This window comes from Sinohyriopsis cumingii, chromosome 1, assembly GCF_028554795.1.
Source record: "Sinohyriopsis cumingii isolate HCF-2022 chromosome 1, ASM2855479v2, whole genome shotgun sequence".
NCBI classification, from domain to species: domain Eukaryota; kingdom Metazoa; phylum Mollusca; class Bivalvia; order Unionida; family Unionidae; genus Sinohyriopsis; species Sinohyriopsis cumingii.
The window spans coordinates 108,998,955-109,024,549 of NC_142961.1; the positions used below are offsets into that span (position 1 = coordinate 108,998,955).

General features: G+C 38.9%; 2 protein-coding genes across 2 annotated transcripts in view; one reads left to right on the top strand and one right to left on the bottom strand.

The window, feature by feature from the left end:
* LOC149807571 (serine/threonine-protein kinase Sgk3-like) overlaps positions 1–14,253 on the bottom strand; it is a 232,160-nt gene extending 217,907 nt beyond the window's left edge. The window contains exons 1-2 of the mRNA XM_089967967.1: positions 13,898–14,253; positions 1,765–1,881 (exon numbers count right to left, since the gene is read on the bottom strand). Coding sequence (XP_089824093.1) covers positions 1,765–1,851 — 87 coding nt within the window. The 5' untranslated portion in view covers positions 1,852–1,881; positions 13,898–14,253. The remainder of the gene's footprint in view (positions 1–1,764; positions 1,882–13,897) is intronic.
* A 2,843-nt stretch (positions 14,254–17,096) lies between these two features.
* Positions 17,097–25,595, top strand: part of LOC149807572 (uncharacterized) — a 41,060-nt gene continuing 32,561 nt past the window's right edge. The window contains exon 1 of the mRNA XM_089967993.1: positions 17,097–17,161. Coding sequence (XP_089824119.1) covers positions 17,109–17,161 — 53 coding nt within the window. The 5' untranslated portion in view covers positions 17,097–17,108. The remainder of the gene's footprint in view (positions 17,162–25,595) is intronic.

Sequence of the window (25,595 nt, forward strand, 5' to 3'; positions counted from 1 at the left end):
TTAACACATAATTACTCATCATTTTCAATCAGTCTTTTTCGAAATTATTAGTAGCATTTTGTCTCAAACTTGTATTGAGCTCTAATCCACCCTATGTCACTAACACCGGTTATATTTATTAGGCATTTGTCTATCGACATAATTTGCTCAGCATTTCCCAATCGGAAACGTTTAACCGTCAATTACTGTACTGGTTCATTACCCAACCGGGAGCCCACAGTGGCTCAGTACGTGAGTGTCAGACCCTTAATCGATGAGTCGCGGGTTCCATATCCACCCGAGTCACCCCGGGTCGGCTGGCTCTTTTTAATTTTGCAAAAGGCACTTAAAAGCACGGTTGAAACTAACAGTGAAAATCACTACCTAATACTGGAGGTTGTTGGTGTCCAGAGAGGACTTTTTCCATATCTTGTGGCCATGACAATTTAAAGTCACCTTCACATTTTATCTTCCTTTCGTCATCAACAGAGTATTCGTGATTTGCCTTAGCGTATCTAATTGGGATCATGATATTACCACGTCTGTTTCCACACTCCATGACCAAAAGAGATGTTATCGTCTGTCAGAAGTTCAGTCTCTAAACCTGACATCATTAAACCGGCATCAGATGCAAGTGCTTCTTAGAAATGACACATAGCATTAGTGTGTGTTTTTCAACGCAGCATTGCGACAATCGCTAAGTGTGTTCCAATTAAAACATGACATCACATCATAAACATACTCGCTGATATATTAGAATAATTCAGACTGCCATAAAACATTTCTTTGGGATGTATAGATGTTTAATTGAACCTACCGATACTACCAACGTATTCGTTTGGGTATTTGTTTTCGTTTTAAATGGTTGGATGACACCAACTTGCCGTTCTAGGAACTGGCGCATTAACGTAATGCTATGTATGCATCTAATGTTTCTTGGACCTATTTCCTTGCATTCCTTCATGAAGGCTTTGCTTGTATTAACTAAATATTTCTTCATTATTGGTATGATTTTTACCTCATTATCAGGAGTATATTAACTAACAGATCACTTCCACAACAAGGAAAAGTATAAAGGAATAATTGGACATAAATTCAAACTGAAGTTTCTATGGGCCGTAATTGCATGTCTTAAGACCCATCGCTTTGTCTTTTAATATTTTGCTCATAGATCTGATATGTACACGTTAGTTATAATGTTTCTCGTCTTCATCTGCGAATACCATAGGTTTTGAATTTGCCTGTTCAGTGTAAAATAGTCTCGCTATTCTACCTAGTTAGTGATCAAATACCTGCATGCAATCAGTGCCTCTATAAACCATTGGTCCTTAACATTTGTGAACTGATTTGATATATGTATATAAACTTAATGGGACGTGCCTAGTTATTGTAACCTCCAGGATGTATTGATGTATTGATTTCATTCGTAGCACCATTTCACATTTGTGGTGAGTAGCTACGGCACAAAGTGTTATCTAAATTTTGCAAATGATCCATATATATATATATATATATATATATATATATATATATATATATATATATATATATATATATATATATATATATATATATATATATATATATATACGCTGTGTTAAATTTAACTGATGCCCTCGTGCTATCATAAGTCATTTACTTATCTTGATATTATTTGCATAAACAAAGGTAGTTTTAATGGTAGAATGAAAATCTTACACAGATAATACAAGAAGCAATATAAGGATCCTTTTTTAGAATAAAAAATATTTTTTTTCAGATCTTAAAAAGAATTCGAACACATACCACAAATTTCTTCTCTTTCTCCCACGTCTGTGTATCCGAGATAGATACGTCCACCCCAGACGCTATGTCGTTAGCCTCACTGGTCATTCTGTGGTTGCTTCACTTTGGACAGTATATCTGTTGGTCGGAAAAGGTGAAAGGCATAGAGAACATAACAGTTTTGCAAGTGAAACCATTAGAGCTTGGATGGAAAAGTAACGAAAAGACATTCGCTTCGATACCTCTGCGGTCCAACTAATATTCTCAACTCGCACAACACGAACAAACACATCGAGCATGCGTTCTTACACAGATTAAACAACAAAAACATGATACAATATGCACGATTAATACAGATAGGCACTATACCTCCCATTCATGTGCGCCCTTCAGTCTGTCCGTTTAGTTTTACATTCCTTGTAATTTATTTTACCGCTGGCAATACAGCTGTCAATTTGGCGGGTTATTTCCCTAGGGTAAAAATTTGTAGCAAGCATCCACATTTATTTGGGACCCCAATGCGATCCATGGCAGGTTTAAAGACATGGAGAGAATGCTGTTTCTTCTCTGTTGATTATGGAAGGTCAGGGGTCAAAAGGTGCAAAAGCAGTATGTCAGTATAAGTCATGTCATTGTAGATGTTAAATTGAATGCAATTTTTGAGATGTTGTAAACGTAAGCAATTGATATTGTGCACGATATATCTTTCAAACTGTGTTGACTTTACTGTGGGATATAAGCTGGCAGTAAAATTTCCAAACTGCAGTGCAATTCCAACCTTCCTTTGCTCCCTACCACAACTCCAGTAGGATTATAACGGCATAAATAATGTATGTGGTTGTTCTTTTTTTTTTTAAATCTTACATTCCTTTTGGTACAGCCCTTAAACAACTCAAACCATATCGTGAAACATCTCATTGTTTGACACAGGGATCATGTAATATACTGTTCAGGTGGTAACAAATATGGTATCAACAAAGCACGCGGTCAATTTCAACCTTTGAAATTTTACAGCAAATTTAAGGTAAAGGATGTGCAGATTTTGAGAATTTGTTGCAATGCTATATTTAGATGCATTCAACAGTAATACTTTTAGGTATACGTGTATTTTTGACAAACTTTCTATATAAAGGCTTAACAGAACGGCATATAATATATTTAATGATTTTGGGGGGTTATTGACCCATTGGTAGCATCCCCAAGGGAGTGGAGAGGAGTGTGTGGTAAGTCGATGATTGTCAAGTTGGTGAGGTTTTGCTCTTAGGTGCCATCTCCATCAACTTGCCTCTAGTTGAGAATTACCCATGGGAGGTCGCGCAGATTTGAGGAATATATGATGCAGCTTAGGCTGCACCCTCGGCTAACTTTCGAGAAGATTGGCTCAACTCTCAGACTGACCTAAGAGCGCCTTGCATCGCGGGTTCTCTTCGGGAGTCAGACGAGGAATACATTTTGATACAAGGATTGACATCTTTATACCATCAATGTGATCTGTTCAGTAAGCAAAGAAACATTACGGAGAAAGTTGTCCCTTACTACTATTTGCACCATTTCAATATCACAGCCGTAATCAGAGCGTAGAGTATCGAGGGATGATATATATAAAAAATTGTTTACCTACAAGCGTACATTAATAGATGACAACGTTAAAATAGGTGCATCTGAGGTGAGGTCATCTTTGCGCTCTGAAAAGTAAATGTCTGACTCTCTACCATCCGGTATGCCCATGGCGCTTCCGTAAAACGGTATAGTGACGGTTCAGCCCCCTCACTTTCATGCGCAATGTAATGTAAGGACCATTTGTAGCGGGTATTATGGGGATGCCTCTGAAGTGCCTTCTGAAGTCAAGGAGAAACTAGCCAAGATCGATAAAAAGATAGCAAAGTTAGTGGGGATCCAACGCCACATGAGCATATGGCCACGCCTAGAGAACCGATACACTTTCCCACACCCACTGCTTTATTTGCGCTCATACTTATTGTAGTAGCAAATCTGAGGTAACAACACTATTCATGTATGCTTTGACAGCAGCGTCTTGTAGACAGAAGGACTCTCCCATACCCACGATTCTATTCTCTTTCGTGGCGTATTGTAAACAGACATACTACCCCACAACTACGATTCTGTTCTCTTTCGTGTTTAAGGGATCCCACATGGTGTCTCCAGCTTGGCCACCCTTGAAAGAGCAAGTTGTTCGAAAAGGTAAACACATCGCCAGTTATATCCCTTCCTGAGCTCCCCCTCTCACGGCTTTTACTATCAACATATGATTTTGTTCCTGCATCATGGGAATCGGTAGGCTTGCGTTCACCTTTCAGGACCTCTACCTGTGTGCAGTTAAATTAGTGTATTCCCCTTTTTGTTAGACCCTCTCGGTGGCATAGTAGTTAGAGCGTTCACTTCGGATGCGGAAAGTCGCGGGTTGGAACCACAGCCGAGTCATACCAAAGACTTTAAAACACGTTACTGACAGCTTCCTCGCTAGGCACTCAGCATTAAGAGCTTAGTGTTAAGAGTGGTCGGCCTGGTGTCAGGATAATGTTACTGGGTGGGACATGATGCTACATGTCTGAGGCATGATACTCCAGTGCTAGAAATCACTATAAACAGTCATACATCATAGCGATATGACTGAAACATTGTTAAAGCTACGTTATAAATCCAAATCACTCACACATCCATCCTTATTGTTAGTGGAATGGTCAATGTATGATATGATCCCTGTTACTTAAAGGACTTTAGGGTCTGCTATGGATGTATTTTTATGTTTATCCATATCCGAGCGATCAGACGTAAAGTCGCAAGTCTTGGAGACCTTACTGCCACTTAAACGCTCTTTTATGGCGTCGACTACAGCATCTACGCAGTTTTTCATCGCATCGCGTGTATGTGTGTATATCACCATGCGATTTAATTTATATGATCGGACGGAGGTTTGCCTACCCGATTTCGCGCTCCTGCACATTCGAACAACATTGTTTTGTCAGAGAAGATAATGGTAAAGTCTCGGTACACGGCACTAGCGTTATCGCGTTACACGCCGACCTTAAGATATCTGTCAACGAATGACTGTTTGACCAGGTCAAGGTGATTTAGGCTTTATTAGTTCATAGAGTAGGATATGATGAAGTTCTTTAGGCTAACTTTGCACGTTGTGGTCGTAATTATTAAAGCTCAAGATGTGTCAGGTAAACGCGGACAATCTTGTTTATCCGTAGTCAGAAGGATTTTCCTCTGTCTGTTCTTGTTGGTCGTCGAGATGTAGACTCACATAATGTCAACTTTGTCGAATACCATCGTTACGCGCTCTTGGTTATGACGCACCGAGAGCTGGAGGACTACGAACACTTGCCTGGATGCGGAGATACACAACCGGACGCTGACTTGCCGAGAGAACTGGCTGGAGACAGCTCTGTGCAGGGTATACGTTGTCATGGACTGGAAGGACATGTACTCTGCACTCCTTGCATGATATTAAGTATGTTTGTTTTTACCTGCAGAGTCACAGCCTGCATCCACAGGGCAAGCTCGAGGACGTGACCTTGCATTCATCCACTGGTGATGAATATTGCGTCGTCATCGGTGTATTCGGTTCAGCGAAACGGATAGATTGGCGCTAAAATGACATTGTGCACATCTCGGTTGAAGCCAAAGATGTGAGTCAGCGGGATGGCCCATTAGAGTTATCGAACTCGTCCAGCTGCCCTTTGTATCGCAAAGACTAGATTTAAGTTAGGGCTACTTCTTCCAAGTGGCCTTTAACTTGTACTATGATATACAGAATATCGTCGGCACTGTCTGTGGTGTCCATTACAAATATCATCGTCGTCACTGCGTTGCGTGCCGAGGATGGTCATGGTGTCGCCAACGTGATCACGGGATGCCTCCACCTCGTGGTTTTCAACGATGTAACAGGTGATATCAAGCAGTCTCATAACACCATTGCTGACGAGCGCAATCTCGTCCGCCACGGGGTAGTCGCTGTCATAAACCGCTTTTAAGATCCAACCTACAATCTCGAGGTAAGTTATAGCAGCAAGGAAATAGCGGGATATGCTCTGTATCATAGGAGTAGTACTGAAGATCATGAAGCAGAGTGGTGCATGTTCGATCCCATGGCTAAGTAAGTGACAAAGGTGTCACGCGCATCCGCAACTGCACCATCTGCGATCTTTTGTCGACTCGACTAATTAAAGAGGTACAACACATCCACATCAGGCAAAACCATTTTAATCGCCAGTAGATTGAGCTTACAGAGCCACTAACGTGCTGTCGCTAAGACCTTTTCCATGGCCTTTTAACTGTTTTCGGCGGTCAGAGCCGGAAGCCCTTTCTTAAGAGTGCACATCTTGACGGTGATAAAGGCGCGCAATGCCACGACATTCATTATCACGACACCTGTGGGGGTGCCCACCAGTTATTATGTACTTTTGAGAGAGTGATCTATGTAAGGTGAAGTTGTTTGCATTTGAAACATGCACATTGGAGAGAATGTTGGCATACTTGTATGCCACTTTGATGTAATGTGGATGACATTTCTTTGGATGTTGTACTTAAGAAATTGTACATGATCTAAGCACACTGCTAACTAAAATGATTGCTCCCTTATGCCAAAAATATCAACCTGAATTAATCTAAAGTAAACTATCTTTCGCACCTATTAAACTTGGGGAAAAATAATTTTGCCCAACTAGACAATAACAGCTTATGAAAGTGCAATGGATAAATTACCAAATATACAAAATGCAAAAAAAACCCAAACGTTATCGGCTCTTTTTTTACAACTTACCTCTGAAGTCCAGGGAGTGAAAATGACCAAGTGGAACTAGCAGTGTTTTGAAACGTGCACATCTGGAATAAGGTCAAGCTGTATACTCTGTAACCCAAATTACACCCATCAATCATACACCAAACTAAAGGGAATTAAAGATTCTTTGAACATTACCTAATATATACAAGTATTTTAAAATAGCCAATATAGCCAGTGAGGACACCAGGGGAAATTATTTTTCTTTAAAATTCTAACCCTTTGCACAATACGAAACTGTAGAGCGCCACCTGTCCTGGCTAGATCAGCCACCATCGTGAGGACTGCGCTGATGACTTCTCGTTAGCTGTCACCAAGTTCGCAATGCACTCGGTATGTCAGTCGTCGGGAGCCACCTACCTATATATGAAACGCGTGCCTGAGTGAGTTTATTATTATTGTACGCGCTTAATTACTCCCAAGACATTATCTAAGCGTGTGGCATTAGTGGTTGTAGACGCTAATGGTGAGCGTCTCAGATCGGAGGTTTAAAAAATGGACGCCCTAATCAGCCAGCGCAAAACAGGCTGTTCACGTGGAGATTTCTACAGGGCAGATAGACAGGCGTTTGCCTGGGCTAGCTATCGGGATAAAGCTATATAGCACATAGCATGGGGTGGCCCAGTGGAAGGTGCAGAAGTCTACCTAACAGTCTCACACGGTGTGAAAGTTCAGGTACACCGCGTTGCTCGACGCGATATTCACGAAGCCTGGCGCTGTGGCTGCAGAAAAAGTCGGATCGATCACGCAGAAGCACACATTGTTTCCGATGCCTCCTTCAAGTCTGATATGCCACTAGAGCTCTTTGTTGATGGTATCTATCTCATAGGCACCCGACGGCAGCCAGACGGACATCTAGGTCACACTTCTGTCGGAAGAAAATACTAGGCGGTTGTGTGCCGGGGGCCATCAAAGGACCTTGCATGAACCTATGGTCATCTGTAGTTGACCCACATTGACACCAGCACGATCTCTATCTAGGTCGATAGCAGATGCAGGGGTCTCAAGCAGGTGTCTGAAAGACTACATCAAGTGTCGGTTACTTCGATTTTGCGAGAACATCTGGCTTGTCCGCGGAGCGGTCTGCTCTGGGTAACAGCAGATGGGCCTCCGTGTCTAGGAACTTTAGCGGACCCTTGAAACTGGACATGTAATTTTCCATGCTGTTGGGAATATCATTGATATCTGCCGATGAGGCCATCCCCAAAGCTGCCATCAGCAAATGGTTGTCTTTGTTATTTCCTCATGTTGTGGAAGATAATGGGGACTTTCATTTTATTTGGGTTTTGTCGTAGCTGGATGTAAAATTCTAGGTGTAGGTGCGGTCAACCTCTTCCTTTATCACCTGCACGTCAGAGGCCTCGATGTCAGAATAAAAAACGTAGTGTACACCTTCTAATGAAAGTGGTTCCTAAAGTACAATTTGTTCTTTCCTTGCCCTGGGAGGAAGGTCCGCTGCCGCGTCAAACCTATACTCCGACAATCCTTCACGTGGCTCTCGAAAAGTTCAGGTCGGGAGAGGACATGGATCCATCAACAGTAGACATGTTTTTAATTGTTGTGCTTGTTACTGCTCTACACCATCCTGGAAAGGTGTTTGATCCAATACAACCTCCAATGCAACCTACAACATATCGTATTCGCTTTCGGTTATCTGCCACTCCCTATTCAGGGCTTTCATTCGTTCCATGCGAGGCATGGCTATAGTGAATTATGGTATCCTATTATGTACTGCCAGTCTCGAAATGACAAATCGCTGCTGGTGTCATTTAGCTGCCGCTGAGGGCAAATGCATGGGTGTGACTTTGTGACTTTGTATTTTACTATGACTTGTTTTCTCTATAGAGGCGTCCGGTTAGGTCAAGCGGACATATCCTCATGCCCTAGCGTGGTTCTGAAACGACCGTAGGTTGCCTTGCACGTGAGACAGGTCTTGGCCTTAAGCTCACTAAGGAACTTTCTGCATTGTCAACGGGCTTTAAGTTATATGCGTCTCAGCTTGTCGACCAGGCGATCATGTCCACATCTGATGTATATGCGATGGAAGGCGAGAGTGCCTGCTCAGCATATCCAATATCCAGGACACCCAAGGTTTATGATGGTATATCATAGGAACCAATATCTCTAACAAGTTTGTTCAGAAGGACATTGTTCGCTAAGTTTGATTGGATCGGTTCGCAGCGATATCCAATCGGAATTGAGATAGAGGGTGTGATTACAATTTAGATCCGAATTATAACTTCATAACTCGCAAATAAAAAGGCCAGTAGTTCTCCTGGGAAGATTGCTGAGCAAATAGGATTACTCCTAGAAAGCCACTCGTAATTTGGCGGGAAAACTTATGTGAAGAAGTACATTTCTGGCGATCTGTGAAGAACACATTAGTTTGGGAACAGATAACAATTAATTAGATTTATGGGGACAGGCGCGTATCAAATCGTCATACTGCCATGTTCGGTAATGTCTTTTCGAGGGGAAAATTTTATTCGTAATTAAGCATTCTTCTATTTAGCCAACAGAAGACTGGTGGAAACAAAGCTAACTTCGATTCCTTAGTGTAAATGTCAGGACTGAAAGATTACAGAGCTCTGTTACTCAAACTATAAGGTCAAGTTGACCACGACTTTGGCGCCTCTGGAAAAAGACGGCAATTTTTTTTCATCCTGATTGGTTACGCTAAATAAGGCGCGTGTTTCCCACGCTAAATTTCCTAGTTTTAATATCGCCACATCGAAAATTTAATTAGTCTAAGCTTTTCTGCAAGAGAAAATAACTGTAAGAAAACACCGAGAGTAAATTATTTGGGAGAAATTCTCTCGTAAAACTTTTGCCCAAGAGGACTGTTGTCGAGGAAAATCTACGAACAAATTTGTCGATTGAAGCGAGGAACGCTGAAAGCTCAAAAGTATTTATGACAATTCCATGTAATTTGTTGATGACATATATAATGCTTTGCTGAATTTATTTACTTATATTTGCATGAATCTATTCGCTACATTCGCATATCAGTTTGCTTTATGAAATATGGCTGTGTTGAGTTTATGCATAGGAAGTCGTACATTCATCTTTAGATAAGTTTGACGAATTGTTTGAATTTGTCGTCTTGTTTGCATACGAATTAGGTTCTAAGAATTTCATGCATTACATTAGTTAATGAGTTACGAGAATCCGTGTGAATTCACAGAATTTAGACGATTTCAGGTATGATTAATGTTGAGTGTGTATTCACCGAACATGACGTAGTAAGGCATGTAATATATTTCATTCATTCACTTGTGTAAATTGAGGCTGGCTCGGAACCGTTATGTCTCATGTGGTGTTAATGCGTGATGAATTAGCCTTTATACTAACTAGGGTCGTTATAGGACATGTGGAGCCGACTGATAACCTTAGCATCTGTTTAGCTCCGATAGTAAGATCTGATAACGAGAGAGGGATAATGCAAGCCCTTGTTATCATAAACAACAGAAAATTTAGGTTGTCTCTATATTTTTAAAGGGAGGAAATAGCTCCTGTGACGTATTATCTCTGCGACGTATCCTGTGACGTATTGTCTCTGAGACGTATCATGTGACAGGTTATCTATGAGACGTATCCTGTGACATATTTAACTCCGAGACGTATCCTGTGATGTATTATCTCTGAGACGTATTCTGAGACGTCTCCTGAGACGTATAGTGAGACGTATTATTCTGAGATCCAGGTATTTGTGAAACTACGTGCTACGCACAGAGTTGATGACCGAAAGAGACAAGACAGAGGGAAGTCGAAGGAACAGATACAGTAGAAGTGGAGTGAACCGGAGAAGCAGGATGAGAAATTGTACAAGGCTTTGACTTAGATTATTCACTCGATCCCATGATGAACTAAATCTATCAGCAAAACAGACCGGCTACTTTTTAAAAAAAATATTTGTGTTTTGGTAACTCGGTGAAAGTTTTATTTCTAGAAGCGGAGTATATTCCTGATTTAATGAATTTTCACAGTTGTTTTATATAATTGATTAAATTGTTGTTAACATGTACCGGGGTTCGTGTGGTCTGATCTATATATCTGCTCAGATTTCTATCTATTCCAGCTATAAGTTTCACCACTTATATTTATATTTACTCGAACCGGGCAATAACATCGAGGGTGGTCAACCTCTAGATAACGAGAACCAAATTAAGCGGACACCTTGAAAGAAGGTACAATCCGCCAACCCACAAACCTCTTGCAAGAAGAGGGGACTTTGTGTAAGGTTTCTACAAAGTGGACCGTGGGTCGCTTACAACTTCAAAACAAATTCTAAGGAAAGGCAAAGCTTCGAAAAGGTCAGTGAATTATTTGCTCGATTTTTGCAGAATACCACGACATCGTAATTGTAATTATCGTATTATTTACATGTGTATTTGAGAAATGGGCTTGAGCCTTACGTAGAGAGTTATGTAGATTGTTAGCTTGTGGTCAGAATTAATTTCGTATGACGATAATAGGTTATATCGTAGTAAACCAATACATTTATTAATGCATTATGTTAAAATTTACTCATGCTTGAATTGTGAGTTTGGAAAATGGTTGCAATATGTAAGGTTAGTTACTATGGACGTATGGATATATCAGAGCATGGATATTTGAATATTTGTGTACTTTGTATGAGTTGTAATTTAAAGAAATACGTCTGATTGTTGTGATATTGTTTAGTATAATGGGATTAGGAATGTGTACTGATGTGAGGCAATTTATTGATGTATGTATGAGAAGCAATTGATACTGTGCTTTTATTACGAAGTTGTTTTACCATACAAGAACGTATGACCGAATAAATTTAATAGCCGTTATCTGATGATAGGCTGGGTGTAGTGTGAGATGAGAGGGCTAAGGAAAAATATTGCACCGTCCTTGTATTTTAACAGGAAGCTTTTTAGGGGACAGAACTTCCGGTTCATTTGAGTCCCGAGTCTTCAAGAGGTGGAGACGGAAATGAGACTAGCAGAGCAGTCGGAGTCGACCAAAGTCTAGTCGTTGGAGAGAGTCGAGGAGGAGGAAAAGGAGTCGAGGAGGAGACAGTGGAGAAGGAGTATAGAGAAGTCGATGAGGAGAAGGAATTTGGAGGAAGTCGGGAGGAAGAGGAGAAAGAATTGGGAGTAATAGGAGAGAAGAATACACAAATGAGTATAATACAAGGACAGGTGGAAATCTGAGAAGTAATTGATACCGTGCTTTTATTGCGACGTTGTTTTACCATACAAGAATCTGGCATTTCGATGTGAATGAATGCGTGACCGAAGAAATTTAATAGCCGTTATATGATGATAGGCTGCGTGTAGTGTGAGATGAGAGGGCTAAGGAAACATATTGTACCGTCCTTGTGTTTTAACAGGAAGCTTTTTAGGGGACAGAACTTCCGGTTCAGTTGAGCCCCGAGTCTCTAAGAGGTGGAGACGAAAGTGAGACTAGAAGAGCAGTCGGAGTCGAACAAAGTCTAGTCGGTGGAGAGAAGGTGTATAGAAGGTGGAGGAGGAGGAAAAGGAGTCAAGGAAAAGAAAGTGGAGAAGGAGTATAGAAAAGTCGAGGAGGAGAAGAAATTTGGAGGAATATGAGAGAAGAATACACAGATAAGTAGAATACAAGGACAGGTGTAAATCTATCCCACACTACTAATCAAGTGATGCAATAGGCTATTACAGGGTCGAGCGGAAGGAGAGTACTTGGGAAATTTGAATCATTTGACTACTGAATTGTTATTCGTTGAATTTCACTTTTTTGTATATTCAATTATTTAACCGTCGGCATGGCTGACTGGGGGCTCGGAGCTGTACATATGCCTTTCACTAATTTAACTTCCAACCAAAATCAAGCCTGGGTGGGTCTTTCATAATAGTTTAGATAAAATCTTGGAAGCACCCAACCCCAACTATAACAACCCTCACACTTGACAGGGAAAAAAGCAGACTAGTGAGTCATTAAGAAGTATTTATTTAAGTGGTACGGAACGTACTGATAACACAAGATGACAGTATTGTGTAGATAACGACTGCTCGTTGCTATAGATGATAACTGAACAAACCTGTTCCGGACAACAACACACCATGATATATTTTTATCCACGGCATGGTACATAATTTACACTGCAAATGCATAGGTTCAAAAGAAAGACGTTAAGTGATGTAGCCTATCACATCCGTAAGGTAGAGAGCAGAATGAATTCATTGACGAGAAACATATAAATGAGTAAACATACATACATACATACATACATGCATCCACACATGCATGCATCCATATATATATATATATATATATATATATATATATATATATATATATATATATATATATATATATATATATACATATTCTGAATCTTTTCACGTCTTCTAAATGATGTATTCGAAAATTCACATTTATGATAGGCTCACCGAATTCCAGAGACTGTATTAATATTAGTCAAAGTTGATACTGAATAGTTATATCACAACGTAGGTACTTGCAATACACTTCCTCTTTTATGAGCATTAATAGTTTTCTCTCTCTCTCTCTCTCTTTCTCTCTGGTTTGTGGATCAAAATTTAAGTACATATAGCACCGAGAACTACCAGTTGGAGTCATTAAAAAAGAAGATTAGATCGCGTGCCAAAAAAAAGTGAATAAACAGATTTATTATCAATGCAAACAGTAACGTCTGTAAACTGTACTGTGTGAAAGATAGACAACAATAAGGAGTCGAAATGAATTGCTTCAAAAAAAACAAAAAAAAAATTCCACTCTTTAAACGGCCGGCTCCGAATCAAAGAAATAAATTTAAAAAATCAGAAGGCAAGAAAAATGAGAGAATGAAATGAGAAAGGAAGGAAGGAACGAGGACAAACTGGTGGATGGTGAAAGGAAAAACGGATATGAGGAATTAGTCAATGGTTTAATAGGCACTTTTAACACATTTTAGGGTATATCATGCTGAAGAAACTCGGGCTAAGTTCCTTTCGCAATGACACACCGAGGCAGCTAACTCCTGGCACATGAGCTAACCCCTGGCACAAATGTGAGCTAACCCCTGGCACATGATGGGAGAAAGAAAAGAATGAACGAGCAAAGTGAGAAAAAAATGAAAAAGTTCAATTGAAAGAAAAAACATAATCACAGTTATCGCTCTTCAGTCTTATATCCGACATGGGCATGTTCTTTAAAACTGGAAGGGGCAGGTACATTCACGATAGATGCAGGTATATTTGAATGAAGTACAGGGTTCGTGAGAACGTACTGAAGATATTATACATTGTCTACGTGTTATTTTGGAGAAGGCGAAGCAAGTCGTTTTTAAGCTAAGGTTCTGTAAAATTTAAACTTTAATTAAATCTAGAAACTTACCTAATCAAATTAAAAACATATCCACAGTGAATCAATGCTCTTATACAGGTGATCAAATTAACACGCCCACCAGGTCAAGTTTCTCTCGGGCTCAAACAGATAACTACTGTCATTCCACCAAGCCTTTACAGTTCTGACTGGTGTCTAGTCAGGCGGCAACCAGAGTTTATAGAAATATATAATAACTTTGAGCAGGAAGAACTCAGAAGTACAGTCCTATATTTTTCTCAAATTTGAGAGTTATTCTACTTTCAGTTGAAGAAATCAGCCTGTCAAATTTCATCATTTTGATGCATTAGAAAAGACTTTCTTTTGCAAATTGGATCAGACGGGTCAGAAAGTAAATTTCGGACAGCTTTATTACGTCGATGATAGTACGAGAAGCAGATCCGGCATGATTTCCTCATCAGCATACATACGTTCCACTGTTAAGTTTACATGTTTAATAGTTATAAATCAACACAAAATGAAACTGTGTGAGAGCTGAACTTATTTTGTATCTCAGCGCCTTTTCTTTAGAACAAGCTGGCAACATGAAATTTACTTTTCTATCCATCCTGCACAAATTCATTTTCGCCCTCTAACTCTAAAGCGACTTGAAATAAATATATACAACTTAGTGTCCGTGTCACGCATAAAATCTAGATACATTCTCCAAGATCAAAATATACATCAACATTTTTCGGTCTTTCTTGTCCTCTCTGCAACTCCAAAACCGTTTTAAACCAGGAAAGATGAAAGCTCGTGTATCTATGAATTTCTGCGAGAAAGTGTCAAACAGCACAATCGATGCCGTATCTTCAAGGTCAAGTTTACAAAAAAAATCTTAATTTGTTTTCTTCTGTATGATCAAGGACTCTAAAACCCTTGAAACAGATACATTAAACATGGTACACGTATGTATCACTTGCAGAGAATGCATCACGTTACGGACTTTTTTTCAGGTAATGGTGAACATCATCATTCTATTTATCTACTTTTTATAAACAACTCCGAGCCATTATGGATACAGTAATTAAATTTGGTACAAGTGTTAATCATTAACACATCTGCAACTTCGAGATGAACCCTACCGATCATACCTCGAATGTATGTTGATAGCTGCAATTCCGACCACTTCGACTATTTACGAAATAAGGATTGAAAGAGATGTTACAAATGATCCAGATGTTTTTCATTCGTAGCCTGTCCGTCAATCCTATGATCAACTAAATCCTAGAAATAGCCGAAGTAATTCGAATATATGGGGGGAGAGGGGCGGCTAACAGAATGGATGATTGTTATGTAAATGACTGCGCCAGCATGCATACAAGCCATAACGTTGTCTCGCAGAAATAGCGAGTATATTGTAAACCAAATTAGGCGCCCGATCTTTGAGTTCTGGGTCACAAAGGAAATTCAGCATTTCCAAATGTTCGTTCTTGTTATATAAGGAAACAAATACTGAGTTTTCGGTTTGGATGGAATGGTATATTCTTGCTCAGATTTACGAGAAGAAAAAAAAGAACTTTATACATCCATTGCAAATGTTGAATTTTTTTTAATCTTCGGATCAAAGAAAAAAATATGCCAGCTCGATCCCCACCCACCCACAATAAAAAGGAAATGGTCGGTCCCTAATTGGATGGTAAATTGTTGTTTTCTGGTATTTAACGCCATTTTACATAGCAAACATGGCAGCGAGTATAGCTTGTAGAAGAAGAACCTGGAAACCACTAACCTACAGTAAGCCACTGACAAGCTTTCTCAGACACCCACATTGACCGAGCTTGAGACTCGAACCCACGCGGACAGAGGTGAGATGGCCGTGATCGTTAAAGGCGAGCGCTTTAGTTCAATTGGCCACTCGAGGTCCCTAAAGGTAATTTGATTTAAGGAAATTTTAAAGTAACTTGTATAATACTGCCAAAGAGCGTGTCTCGTACTCCAAATAAGGTCATATACTCATTGTAAAGGTCACAATCGATATTACCTGCTTCTGTCTCGTCCTCGTAACTCTTTGTACATGCCCGGCCCTAGGGCAAGGCGAACGAGGCATCTGCCTTGTGTTATGTATATTTGATTTAATTACATCTGATTTAATATATATTTATTTCAATTTAATTGGTCGACAGTTAAAAAAAAAATATTACATGCTATTGTAATGTAAATTGATTCACTAGAGATGATACTTTTTCAGAAAATAGTTTGACCTTGACTGTTCGTTTTATATATATCAGGTGTTGATCTAGATCCTGACATTGTTTCAAAATTAGTAGCAACCACGTAAACAAGTTCTATTTTTTTTAAAAACTGATTGGTTGTTGTCGAGGTCATGATGGAACCAAGTGTTTAATTTTTTTTTATTTCTTAGAGTAAAATAATTGGTTTTCGTCAGGGCCTAGCTGGATGGTCGTGATCTTTAACAAGTACCTAATTTCTACGTTCTTCAAGAACATGATCATGTGACCCCTTTTGCGTTTTAGAGTACGATATAATCTTTTTTTCAAGAGAGATTCTCAGTTGCAGCTGGGCTTTCTTTTACACTGGAAGTTGTATGTTGTGCTGTTTGGAGTTATTTCAAATTAGTTGGATCGGAGTTATTTCAAATTACTTGGATTCAAAAGGATTAATTCTTTTTTCTGGAAAATATCTGTGCCCATGTGAAATTGAACAAGGGCAGTTTTTTTAATAAAAATGTATTCAGCTATCTAAAACCGGAGTGATCATTCTTGTTTCTACAAGGAACTGTAGACTTCAACACTACAGATTACAGCATACGTCATCGTCTTCCATCTTGGATTCTTCGTCGGGACTCGAACTTGAAATCATTCGAACATTTTGTTATTAGGACTTCAAAAATTTTATTCGTGGATTATTCTTGAATTATTTTTGGATTTGATTCTTAAAATCGTAAGTTCATATTTTTTTTTTTCATTTTTACAGAATTTTCACGGGAAATAAATTATTATATATTTTTTAAGCTTGCTGTTTTCACTCTTGTTTGTGTTACTGTTTATTCGAGACTAAACACATGACATAAGACTTGGGCCCTGCGCTTTCAGAAAATCAACTCCGCAGTGCAATTTTTTTTTGTTGTTGTTGCTTGGGGCCCCGCTCATCGCTTGCTGCCTTAGGCTCCGTACATCCCTAGGGCCTGGCCTGTCTGTGTACAACTTTTTGACTTAATGGATTAAGATCGCTACTTACATAAATGACTACTCTTAACCGTATGATGCATACCATCAGAGCCGGATGCGGGGAGTGGAAGCAGGAGGGTTCAGGGTACACACACACACACTAACATACAATCACTTGTCGCTTGAAAACTTGCCATCGTTTTGTCCTTGCATACGTTTATTGGGTATTATGTACACTTTGAGTAAATAGACATCTGCTATGGTGCCCTTTCGAGGAAAATCAGGGTCCTTTTGAAGTTTTGGAGGACCTCCCCCCACAACAATTTTTTTCACCCGATCGGGCCCATTACCGTTCGTTGTTAGTTTTCCTTTCTGTTTTGTAACTCCAAAACCCTCAGAGATAAACTTATAACATGTAAATATAGGATGTGATACGTACGCCATAGCGGTCGTACCTTTACAATCAAGGTAAGTTATTAATATATTTCACTACTTCTGTTCACCCTGATTACCTTTAGCTTGTTTGTGATATGATATTGGTCTGAAACTCCTTGCATGTATATATATCACGACTAAAGAGTGCATACAATACTACAAATAGTGCCCTATCTTTTGACTTATAGGTTGGTGATCATCGTTACCAGAAGTCCTTTAATAGAGGAAGAGTGCCACCTCCAAATACAGCCACCCTCATACCTTAGTCCTACAATGTAAGACTTAGCACATGTTTTTATTTTATTGCTATGTTTTACTGTCCAAATAACCTTGTATAGCCTGTTCTGATCTCGGCTGACATCGGAATGAGTAGACAAAGTTTCAGGAATATCTCACACACTTGGCCGCCTATATCGACACTCTTCCACTAATATATGTGTAATTAATATACTTATTGTGCTGTCTTAATTATCCTGGCGGAATGAAAATATGAAAATATGACACTAGCAAATGGACGCATGTGTCTTACGTTGTAGGACTACCTTATTCCTCAATACTGCCTTCACCATAAGCTCAATCAATTGGAAAAGAGTTACATTGCTGGTCAGTTGTAACAAAAAACAGACACAGAAATCTAGCAGTTACCTCCGTATAAAAATATCAATGCTTTCACTAAGCCTTGTACCTAGTCCTGCAACGTAAGACACATCACCAGATATTTTTTGTTCTGAGGGTGATGGGTCTTAACATCTAACTAACGGCGCTGTTTAGCGTGTTTTGATGTCGACTAACAGTGTAATGAAAGTAAAATTTTCAGAAATATCACACACAACTGGCAACCAATAACGACGTTTTTCAACAAAGAAAAGTTATAATGTTTTTGTGAGACTTTACTTACCCTGATGTCTTTTCTCTAATAAATTCAAATTCTCGCCAAAGAAATGGACTTGTTTTCAAGTTTCGTTGGCCTTCATTTTCAGTTGGCTGGAAAGCGATGAAAGCAGAGTATGCCGAAAAGGGTTAAGTTGAAATATTATTTTTTAACGAAACGAATAAAAATATATTATGCCTATTGGAATTGTAAGCAACGTTTCGTTTCGTTCAAGAAACATATCCCTTACATGAATCTACATGAACATACTTCGGCATGCCTCGACTACCGTCGCATTGCAACAAAATCAAATGTATGTCAACAGAACATGAAAATGCGTCCATTTGCTAGTGTCGTAGTTTCCTTACGCAAGGATAAAGACAACACAGTAAGTATATTAATTACACATAAATTAGTGGAAGAGTTTCGATTTAGACGGCCAAGTGTGTGAGATATTCCTGAAAGTTTGACTACTCATTCCGATGTCAACCGACATCGGAACAGGCTATACAAGGCCATTATTCAGAGGGCAAGACATAGCACTATAAAAAAAAAAACAACATGTGCTATGACTTACATTACTTACGCGAAGTGTCGGCCTATTCTGCGCACATCTTTGAAAAGATGTAATGTTTATCCATCGGGCTATATAAATCAAATACATTACTTTGGACGGTTTCTGTCAGCCTTTCAGTCAAGTAAGATCAGGTTTATAGCTAGTTTTACAAAATTCGACGTAACAATGCCAATAAATGGCAAGAGATATTAAGCAAACTAAACCGATCTTGTAAAATTTTTTTAGCAAAGTTCAACATTTTATAAAAAATAAGAAAAAGCTATTATGTGGAAGAGAAAAAACAATGAATAAGATGTAATGTGTTTACAACATCTTGTTTATTGGGAAGAATTATTAAGGAATTTAGAAACAGACTATACGTCGGAGAATTTCTTAAGAATGCCGTTCTAGCGGCAAGTTGACACGTTGGGTAGCAGACGACATTGTACATTTGGGACAACTTCTTGCAAAATTGGGAACTTGGATTAAGATGCAAAAAATTTTAAGGTATACTTTTTCATCTTTTATATAATGTATTTATTTGTATGATTCTAAAAGATACATAGTAAATAGGATTTTTTTGTTTACAGGTTTAAGAAGATCATGGAGTGGGTCTTCATGTCGACATTTAGAAATCACATTTTCATATGCCTTTCGAGTCAGAATGTGGGATATTATTCTACACTGCACGAATATCTCTTTTTTTGATTAAAGTCCGATCGTTCTTTCTTGATACAAAATGGATTTTGACCCAGAATAGCACGTGACCCAATGTTTACAGAAATGGCGCAGAATTGGCCGACATGTTGGTATATATATATATATATATATATATATATATATATATATATATATATATATATATATATATGACGTTTATTTGTAACTCCCTACCGATTTTATAAACGAAAAGCACCTAGGATATAAAAATGAACAAACTTTTGTCATTTCATTTATTGATTTATAGCTTGAAACCGGATTGGCGCCAAGTGGTCCCTAACATGGCCGAATTATAGGCGTTTCAACACAAACAGAAGTTGCTGATGTAAAACAAGTTTACTGACTGCTCGCTGTCCATTTCTGGTTTCCAAAAACTGTGTCGTCTGCATCCAGTATTTGCAATATATAAATTTTATATTTTTAAAACGATTTGAATAAAGAAGCAGGAGGAACTCTGTTATACATGCGTTCAAAGAGATGTAATCCTAACTTTACGAAATTACTGAGATGTTAAAAGATGGTTACATCTGTCACTTGAATACAGACTGACCCAAGCAAATATGGCGACCGTGTTGCTACAGAAACGCCAGTTTGATTTCGAAACGTCAACCATCGGACAGTGTTTTGATCCTCCTGACAACAGTCAGGTTAGAATTTATAAAGAAATGAATGAATTGTACATTGTTTTTATATCCTTGATGCCCTCTGTTTTACAAAAAAACGGAATGGTGCGAGAATACTGTACTGTCCTCGTTCCACTCTGGAGGAGGAGCAGCGATAGCGCAGATGTTATGGTGCCGGACTCGCTTCCGTAAAGGAACGAGTTCGAATTCCACCTTAAGATCAGCCGAGTCGCCACCGCGGTGTATATTCTTGGACAAGGAACTTTACAGCGATCGCCTCGGCACTAAATAACCTGTGTTGCTCTGCCTCAAAGCCCCAAACCAAATCCAAATGTTTCCTCTTGTTGTTTTAATTAGGTGATCCGGGTGGCTGAGTGGTCTAAAGGCGTTCGCCTTTACAAATAACTGATATCTCACCTTCGCCTGCGTGGATTCGGATCTCAGCTCGGCCAACATCGGTGTGTGAGAAAGTTTGCCAGTAGCTGTCCACGGATAGTTAGTTCTTGCTGTGTTTCTTCCTCCACCAAATATACTTGCCGGCATGTATATGTTATCATGTGCTAAAAATGCCGCGACCTTCTAAACCACAAACCTTCTTGGGCTGATAAGTCACATACGCTAGTAGGCAAAGAAGTACAGTGAAGGGGTAACAGGGAAAGTGACATTTGTTTGCCTCATTATTGAGTTCCTGCGTTACTGTTGTGGCTTCCATGAAGTTAGAGTAAGATGAAATAAAAGAGTAAACAAGCGTGTACCTCATCAGGAGGTGGGGAAAGTGCACATTATTTTCATTCTCCAAGTTACATATTGCATAACCATCACCTATAAAGTGTGTCAAGATTAATGTTCCAAAAATCAATACATTGTTTATCATTATTCGAATTACTGACACTACCACTGCAGGCAGAGACGAAAATTCGATGAATTAAAATTCTTCTTTTCATTTCTGGTCAGCTTCGAGACAGGGAAGGTGGAATAGTTTATATTATGACAGCTTACGTTGTCTTAACTTCACTGCCAAATCTTCGTGTAAATAAATAATTTAGGCACTTCAATCTGCTACAATAAAGGACGTCTTCTTCAACTTAACTTTTCAGAGATTACTTTGGAATCGATCCCCACAAATCTCCGGCCCCGAAATAGGTTCAGAAATACACCTGCTCTGATTTGTAGAATAGTTAAAAATTAAGGAGAAAACTTTTTTTTTTGTTATGAAAGAAACAAATCCTGGTTTTAAAAATCCCAGTTTTCCTCACCCCCAGCACCACCCTCCACTGTCGTCAGAGATTAAACGGTTGGTAACTTAATCATTGATTGCAGTTACAAGAGATGAATCGTGTTCGCAATGGATCAGTATAAATTAAATTCCAACAAGGATTTTCATGCAGCTTTGTACAGTGAGAAAGCGAGCAGCAGGTATTCAGGGAGAACTAGACAATTGTGACATTATTGCAGTCTTATTTAAATGAATAAAATAATACATTCCATTACTTTCAAACTGTATACTGACGTAAACATTAATGGACCAGTCAGACTTCAATGTATTTATTTTCACAAATACAAAATGGCCACACTAATCAGAATGGATTACAAAGAATATACTGTCGCGTGATTTGATTTTACTGGTGAATAAATTTTACAGTGAAAGAAGTATCAAAAAGAAAACAAAGCACATGAATATAGATAGAATTATCCGTGGTTCGAAACTCGGTAGAAGTTAACAAAATTCAAAGATAAATCTAACGAAAAGACTTTGAGATTCATTTCGTAAATGAATAAACAAGTATAGAATTTATCGTGGTGACAAGATTTGTATGAATCTTTTAATGACATTGAGACATATTTAGAGACGATAATCATTGAAAGAGTCTACAATTTGATTCTGTACAATTACAGCCAAACCTAGCGACTTGTGAAGAGACCCAATGAAAAGTGGAGCAAGTTGAGCATATCATTTTTCAACACAGACCTGGACGTTTCAATATATTGAACAGAGGTGAAATTCAAACTACTGGAACCACTCTTTTAAATAAAAAATACAATACAACAGTGTACAACATCTCAGCTATTTTAAATATCGTGTACATACGTCATTGTGGCTTTTTCCTGGTATAATATGAAATCCTACCTGTGAGAATGTTTTGCCTTTGAAATTCGATGTTACCTAAAACAGTTTTGTTTATGCTACACCTAACACATCAAAGTGATTAATAAAGTCATGACCTTTTGTGAAAATTGGCTTATCCTTCAAACTTCAAATAGTTATACAAAATCCTGCTTACATGTTTCACTTAGTGGTTTTCACCTGAAACTGACGATATATCATTCGATTTTTCATTATCAGCAGGAGTGGTATTGTTCTATCAGAGACAGTCGTATTAGTCCTTGGAAAATGTTTTATTGTTGTTGTTGTTTATTTATTTATTGTTTGGTTGTTGTTGCTCTTGCTGCTGATGTCCCAGTGGTCTCCCTATGCGTCAGTATTGAGATCATCCATATTTCAGTGCCGGATCTTAATTTACTAGAGTGGAAACCTGCTGACACTGGTGAGTGAAAGTGTATACAGATGATGGCGAGACATAAGCACGAGCTTTCAGTGTGTTTTTTTCTTCTTCATCACTTTGCTTTACGTCAGTTGCTTGGGATGAGTTTGGGGGACAATAAGGTAGTCTTCAAACACTTGTGATGTATGGAGATGGTTCTGGGAGTGTCGAACACATCAATCTGTATCTACAGTCGAGGTCAGAATGTCATTAATGTAAAGTTTGTCTCTCACAAACATAAACCTGGAGATAGGATTCTCTTTTGATTCATGAAACGCGGGTTTTCCTTCTTTCGTTAAATTCTTAAGTGTATTGTTCATTGTACGCTAAAACTTTTTACTACGTAGTTCCCTGGGTTCTTATCAATTCCCTGTCCTTAAATTACAAGAACTTCGATAACGAACGTCCTAATTGTTTTACTTATATATATATATATATATATATATATATATATATATATATATATATATATATATATATATCAGAGGCAAACGGACTGATGCACAGGATTGATATTACTTTCATTTGTTTCCCCTTCTATTGTCAATTAAATTTCAGATAAAAAAGATAAAAAAAAACTAATATTTGTTGCAAACGTTTCTCGCAACTTCACTCTATATATATATATATATATATATATATATATATATATATATATATATATATATATAATTAATAATAATCGATTTTTAGAACCTTATTATAGGTTTAATAAACAACATCAACAGAGCCTTAAATACATTTCTTATGTGTGCCCCGTAACCAAGATAGTTGCCTTATTGTGTCGACCTCAATTGCAACTTGAATGATATTGTCGGTTACTTTGTACAATTTCGGTTTCATGTTTTTTTTTTTTTTAAATATCCAGCCCAATTTCATTTTCTCTCTCACTCCAGATTTCTGCATGTTTTGTCCCTTGTGCATGAGAGGGGAGGGGGAAACGGAAAAAAAGAAAAGATTGCGATTAAATTGTGTACCATGTTCAATTCATTTAGAAAACGGGGATTATTTTTACCTTTTATCGTTATTTTCATAGGTCACTAATGCTTAAAGAGTGTAAATTCATCATTGATCTATAGGAACAGACCCAACAGTACACAGTTCAAAGAATGTTTATGTATGTGTATTATTGCGCCATGGGCGGATCACAATTTGATATACCAATAGTACTAGTATATCAAATTGCTTTATACCAACCCTTTAAGAGCCATCTTATTTGTAATGTGTGTATATATATATATATATATATATATATATATATATATATATATATCCACAACCTTAGTTTCCATCGTGATTAGAGCGTCCGCCTCGGATGCGGAAGGTCGTGGGTTCGATCCCCAGCCGAGTCATACCAAAGACTTTAAAAAAATGGTACTTACAGCTCCCTCGCTTGGTGCTCAGCATTAAGAGCTTAGTGTTTGGACTGGTCGGCCTGGTGTCAGGATAACGTGCCGGGGGGGGGGGGGGGACATCATGCTACATATCTGCGGCATGATGCCCCAGTGCTAGACATCACTATAAAATTGTCATACTGCAGACATCGTAGCGATATGACTGAAAACTTGTTAAAGCTACGTTAAAAATCCAAATCACACACACACACACACACACAGAGTTTCCATCGTGTTTAGTGGTTTTACCAAGTTTAGCTGTTTGCCGTGCTTTGTCGTTCCGACAGCTCTTGAGCTGCAAACGTGCAGCTGGCGCTTCGTCTGGACAACGCAAGGAATACATGTACTAGCATGTTTAGAAATAGGTTGAGGCTGAACAACAGACGGTGGCGAGAAGCCTCTGTGACAAACATCATTTCGCAATTTCACAGCTCAAATGATGGTGTGTAAATGTTAGAAAGCATAGACTCACTGTGGACTATCGTCTATATCTTTCGCCGGTCGCCAGGTAGTCTTTGTCTTCCGATTCGATGACGTCTCGTTAAGTCCTTTCGGCACCTTGTACGTCGCGTAGCTAACCGGTGAAGTAATCGAGCCCCAGACTGCGCTTACGTAGGCACTGACTCTGCGCAGCTTGAAGATCTTCAGTGTCTTGTCGTGGCGGATGCGACCTTCGTCGGAATCTTTTGGGTTTAGCATAGAGAAGATGTTTGAGCCAGTTAATGCGAGGGCGATGACAGTGGCCCTGCCTATCATGAGAACAACAGAGGCCATTATACGGACTTACTGATATTATCAAGCATGATGCCTTGGTTAATCAGCATGCTTTGGCGTCCAAAGTCTACGGGTTGTGATGGTTACAGCCTTTGCTGAGCTTCGAAGTCTGGGCGACCAAGGTAGAACGGTTTAAATTTTAATAAGCGCATATCAGTCATCGAGTATTGACGTCAAGGTTGCGAAGTACTGCTGAATGGATGAAGTTTCCGATGTCCTTAGCGTACAGTTAGGTAGACATCTTGCACCTGCGTTGCGCCATGAAAACGTGTATGTTATTTTCTTTTAACAAATGTGACACTTCTATTTCATATGAACGGGACCCATCGTATGTCTAATATATGCTGCGGAATTCGGCAGCGCTAATCGTTCCGATGGATCTCTGGACGTTGTTTTTCGATGTCATTCCGCCGGCTCTTGTACCTTTGTTCCGCAACTCTGTGCTGGCGTGCGAAAGGGGATGAAAAGAAGGCTAGACACCAATGCTTGGGTACACTAGAGAACATAAGATGGGCCGTTTTCTGTTTTTCTTGACCCGTGGTATTGCTTATCGCAACCGGAGCGGTATCCATGTTGGCGTTTTTCTTCTTCTTCTTTTCAACTATTATTTCATCACCTAAGTCTTTTACCAGCAGCAACTCTACCAGTGTAACTTCCTGAGAT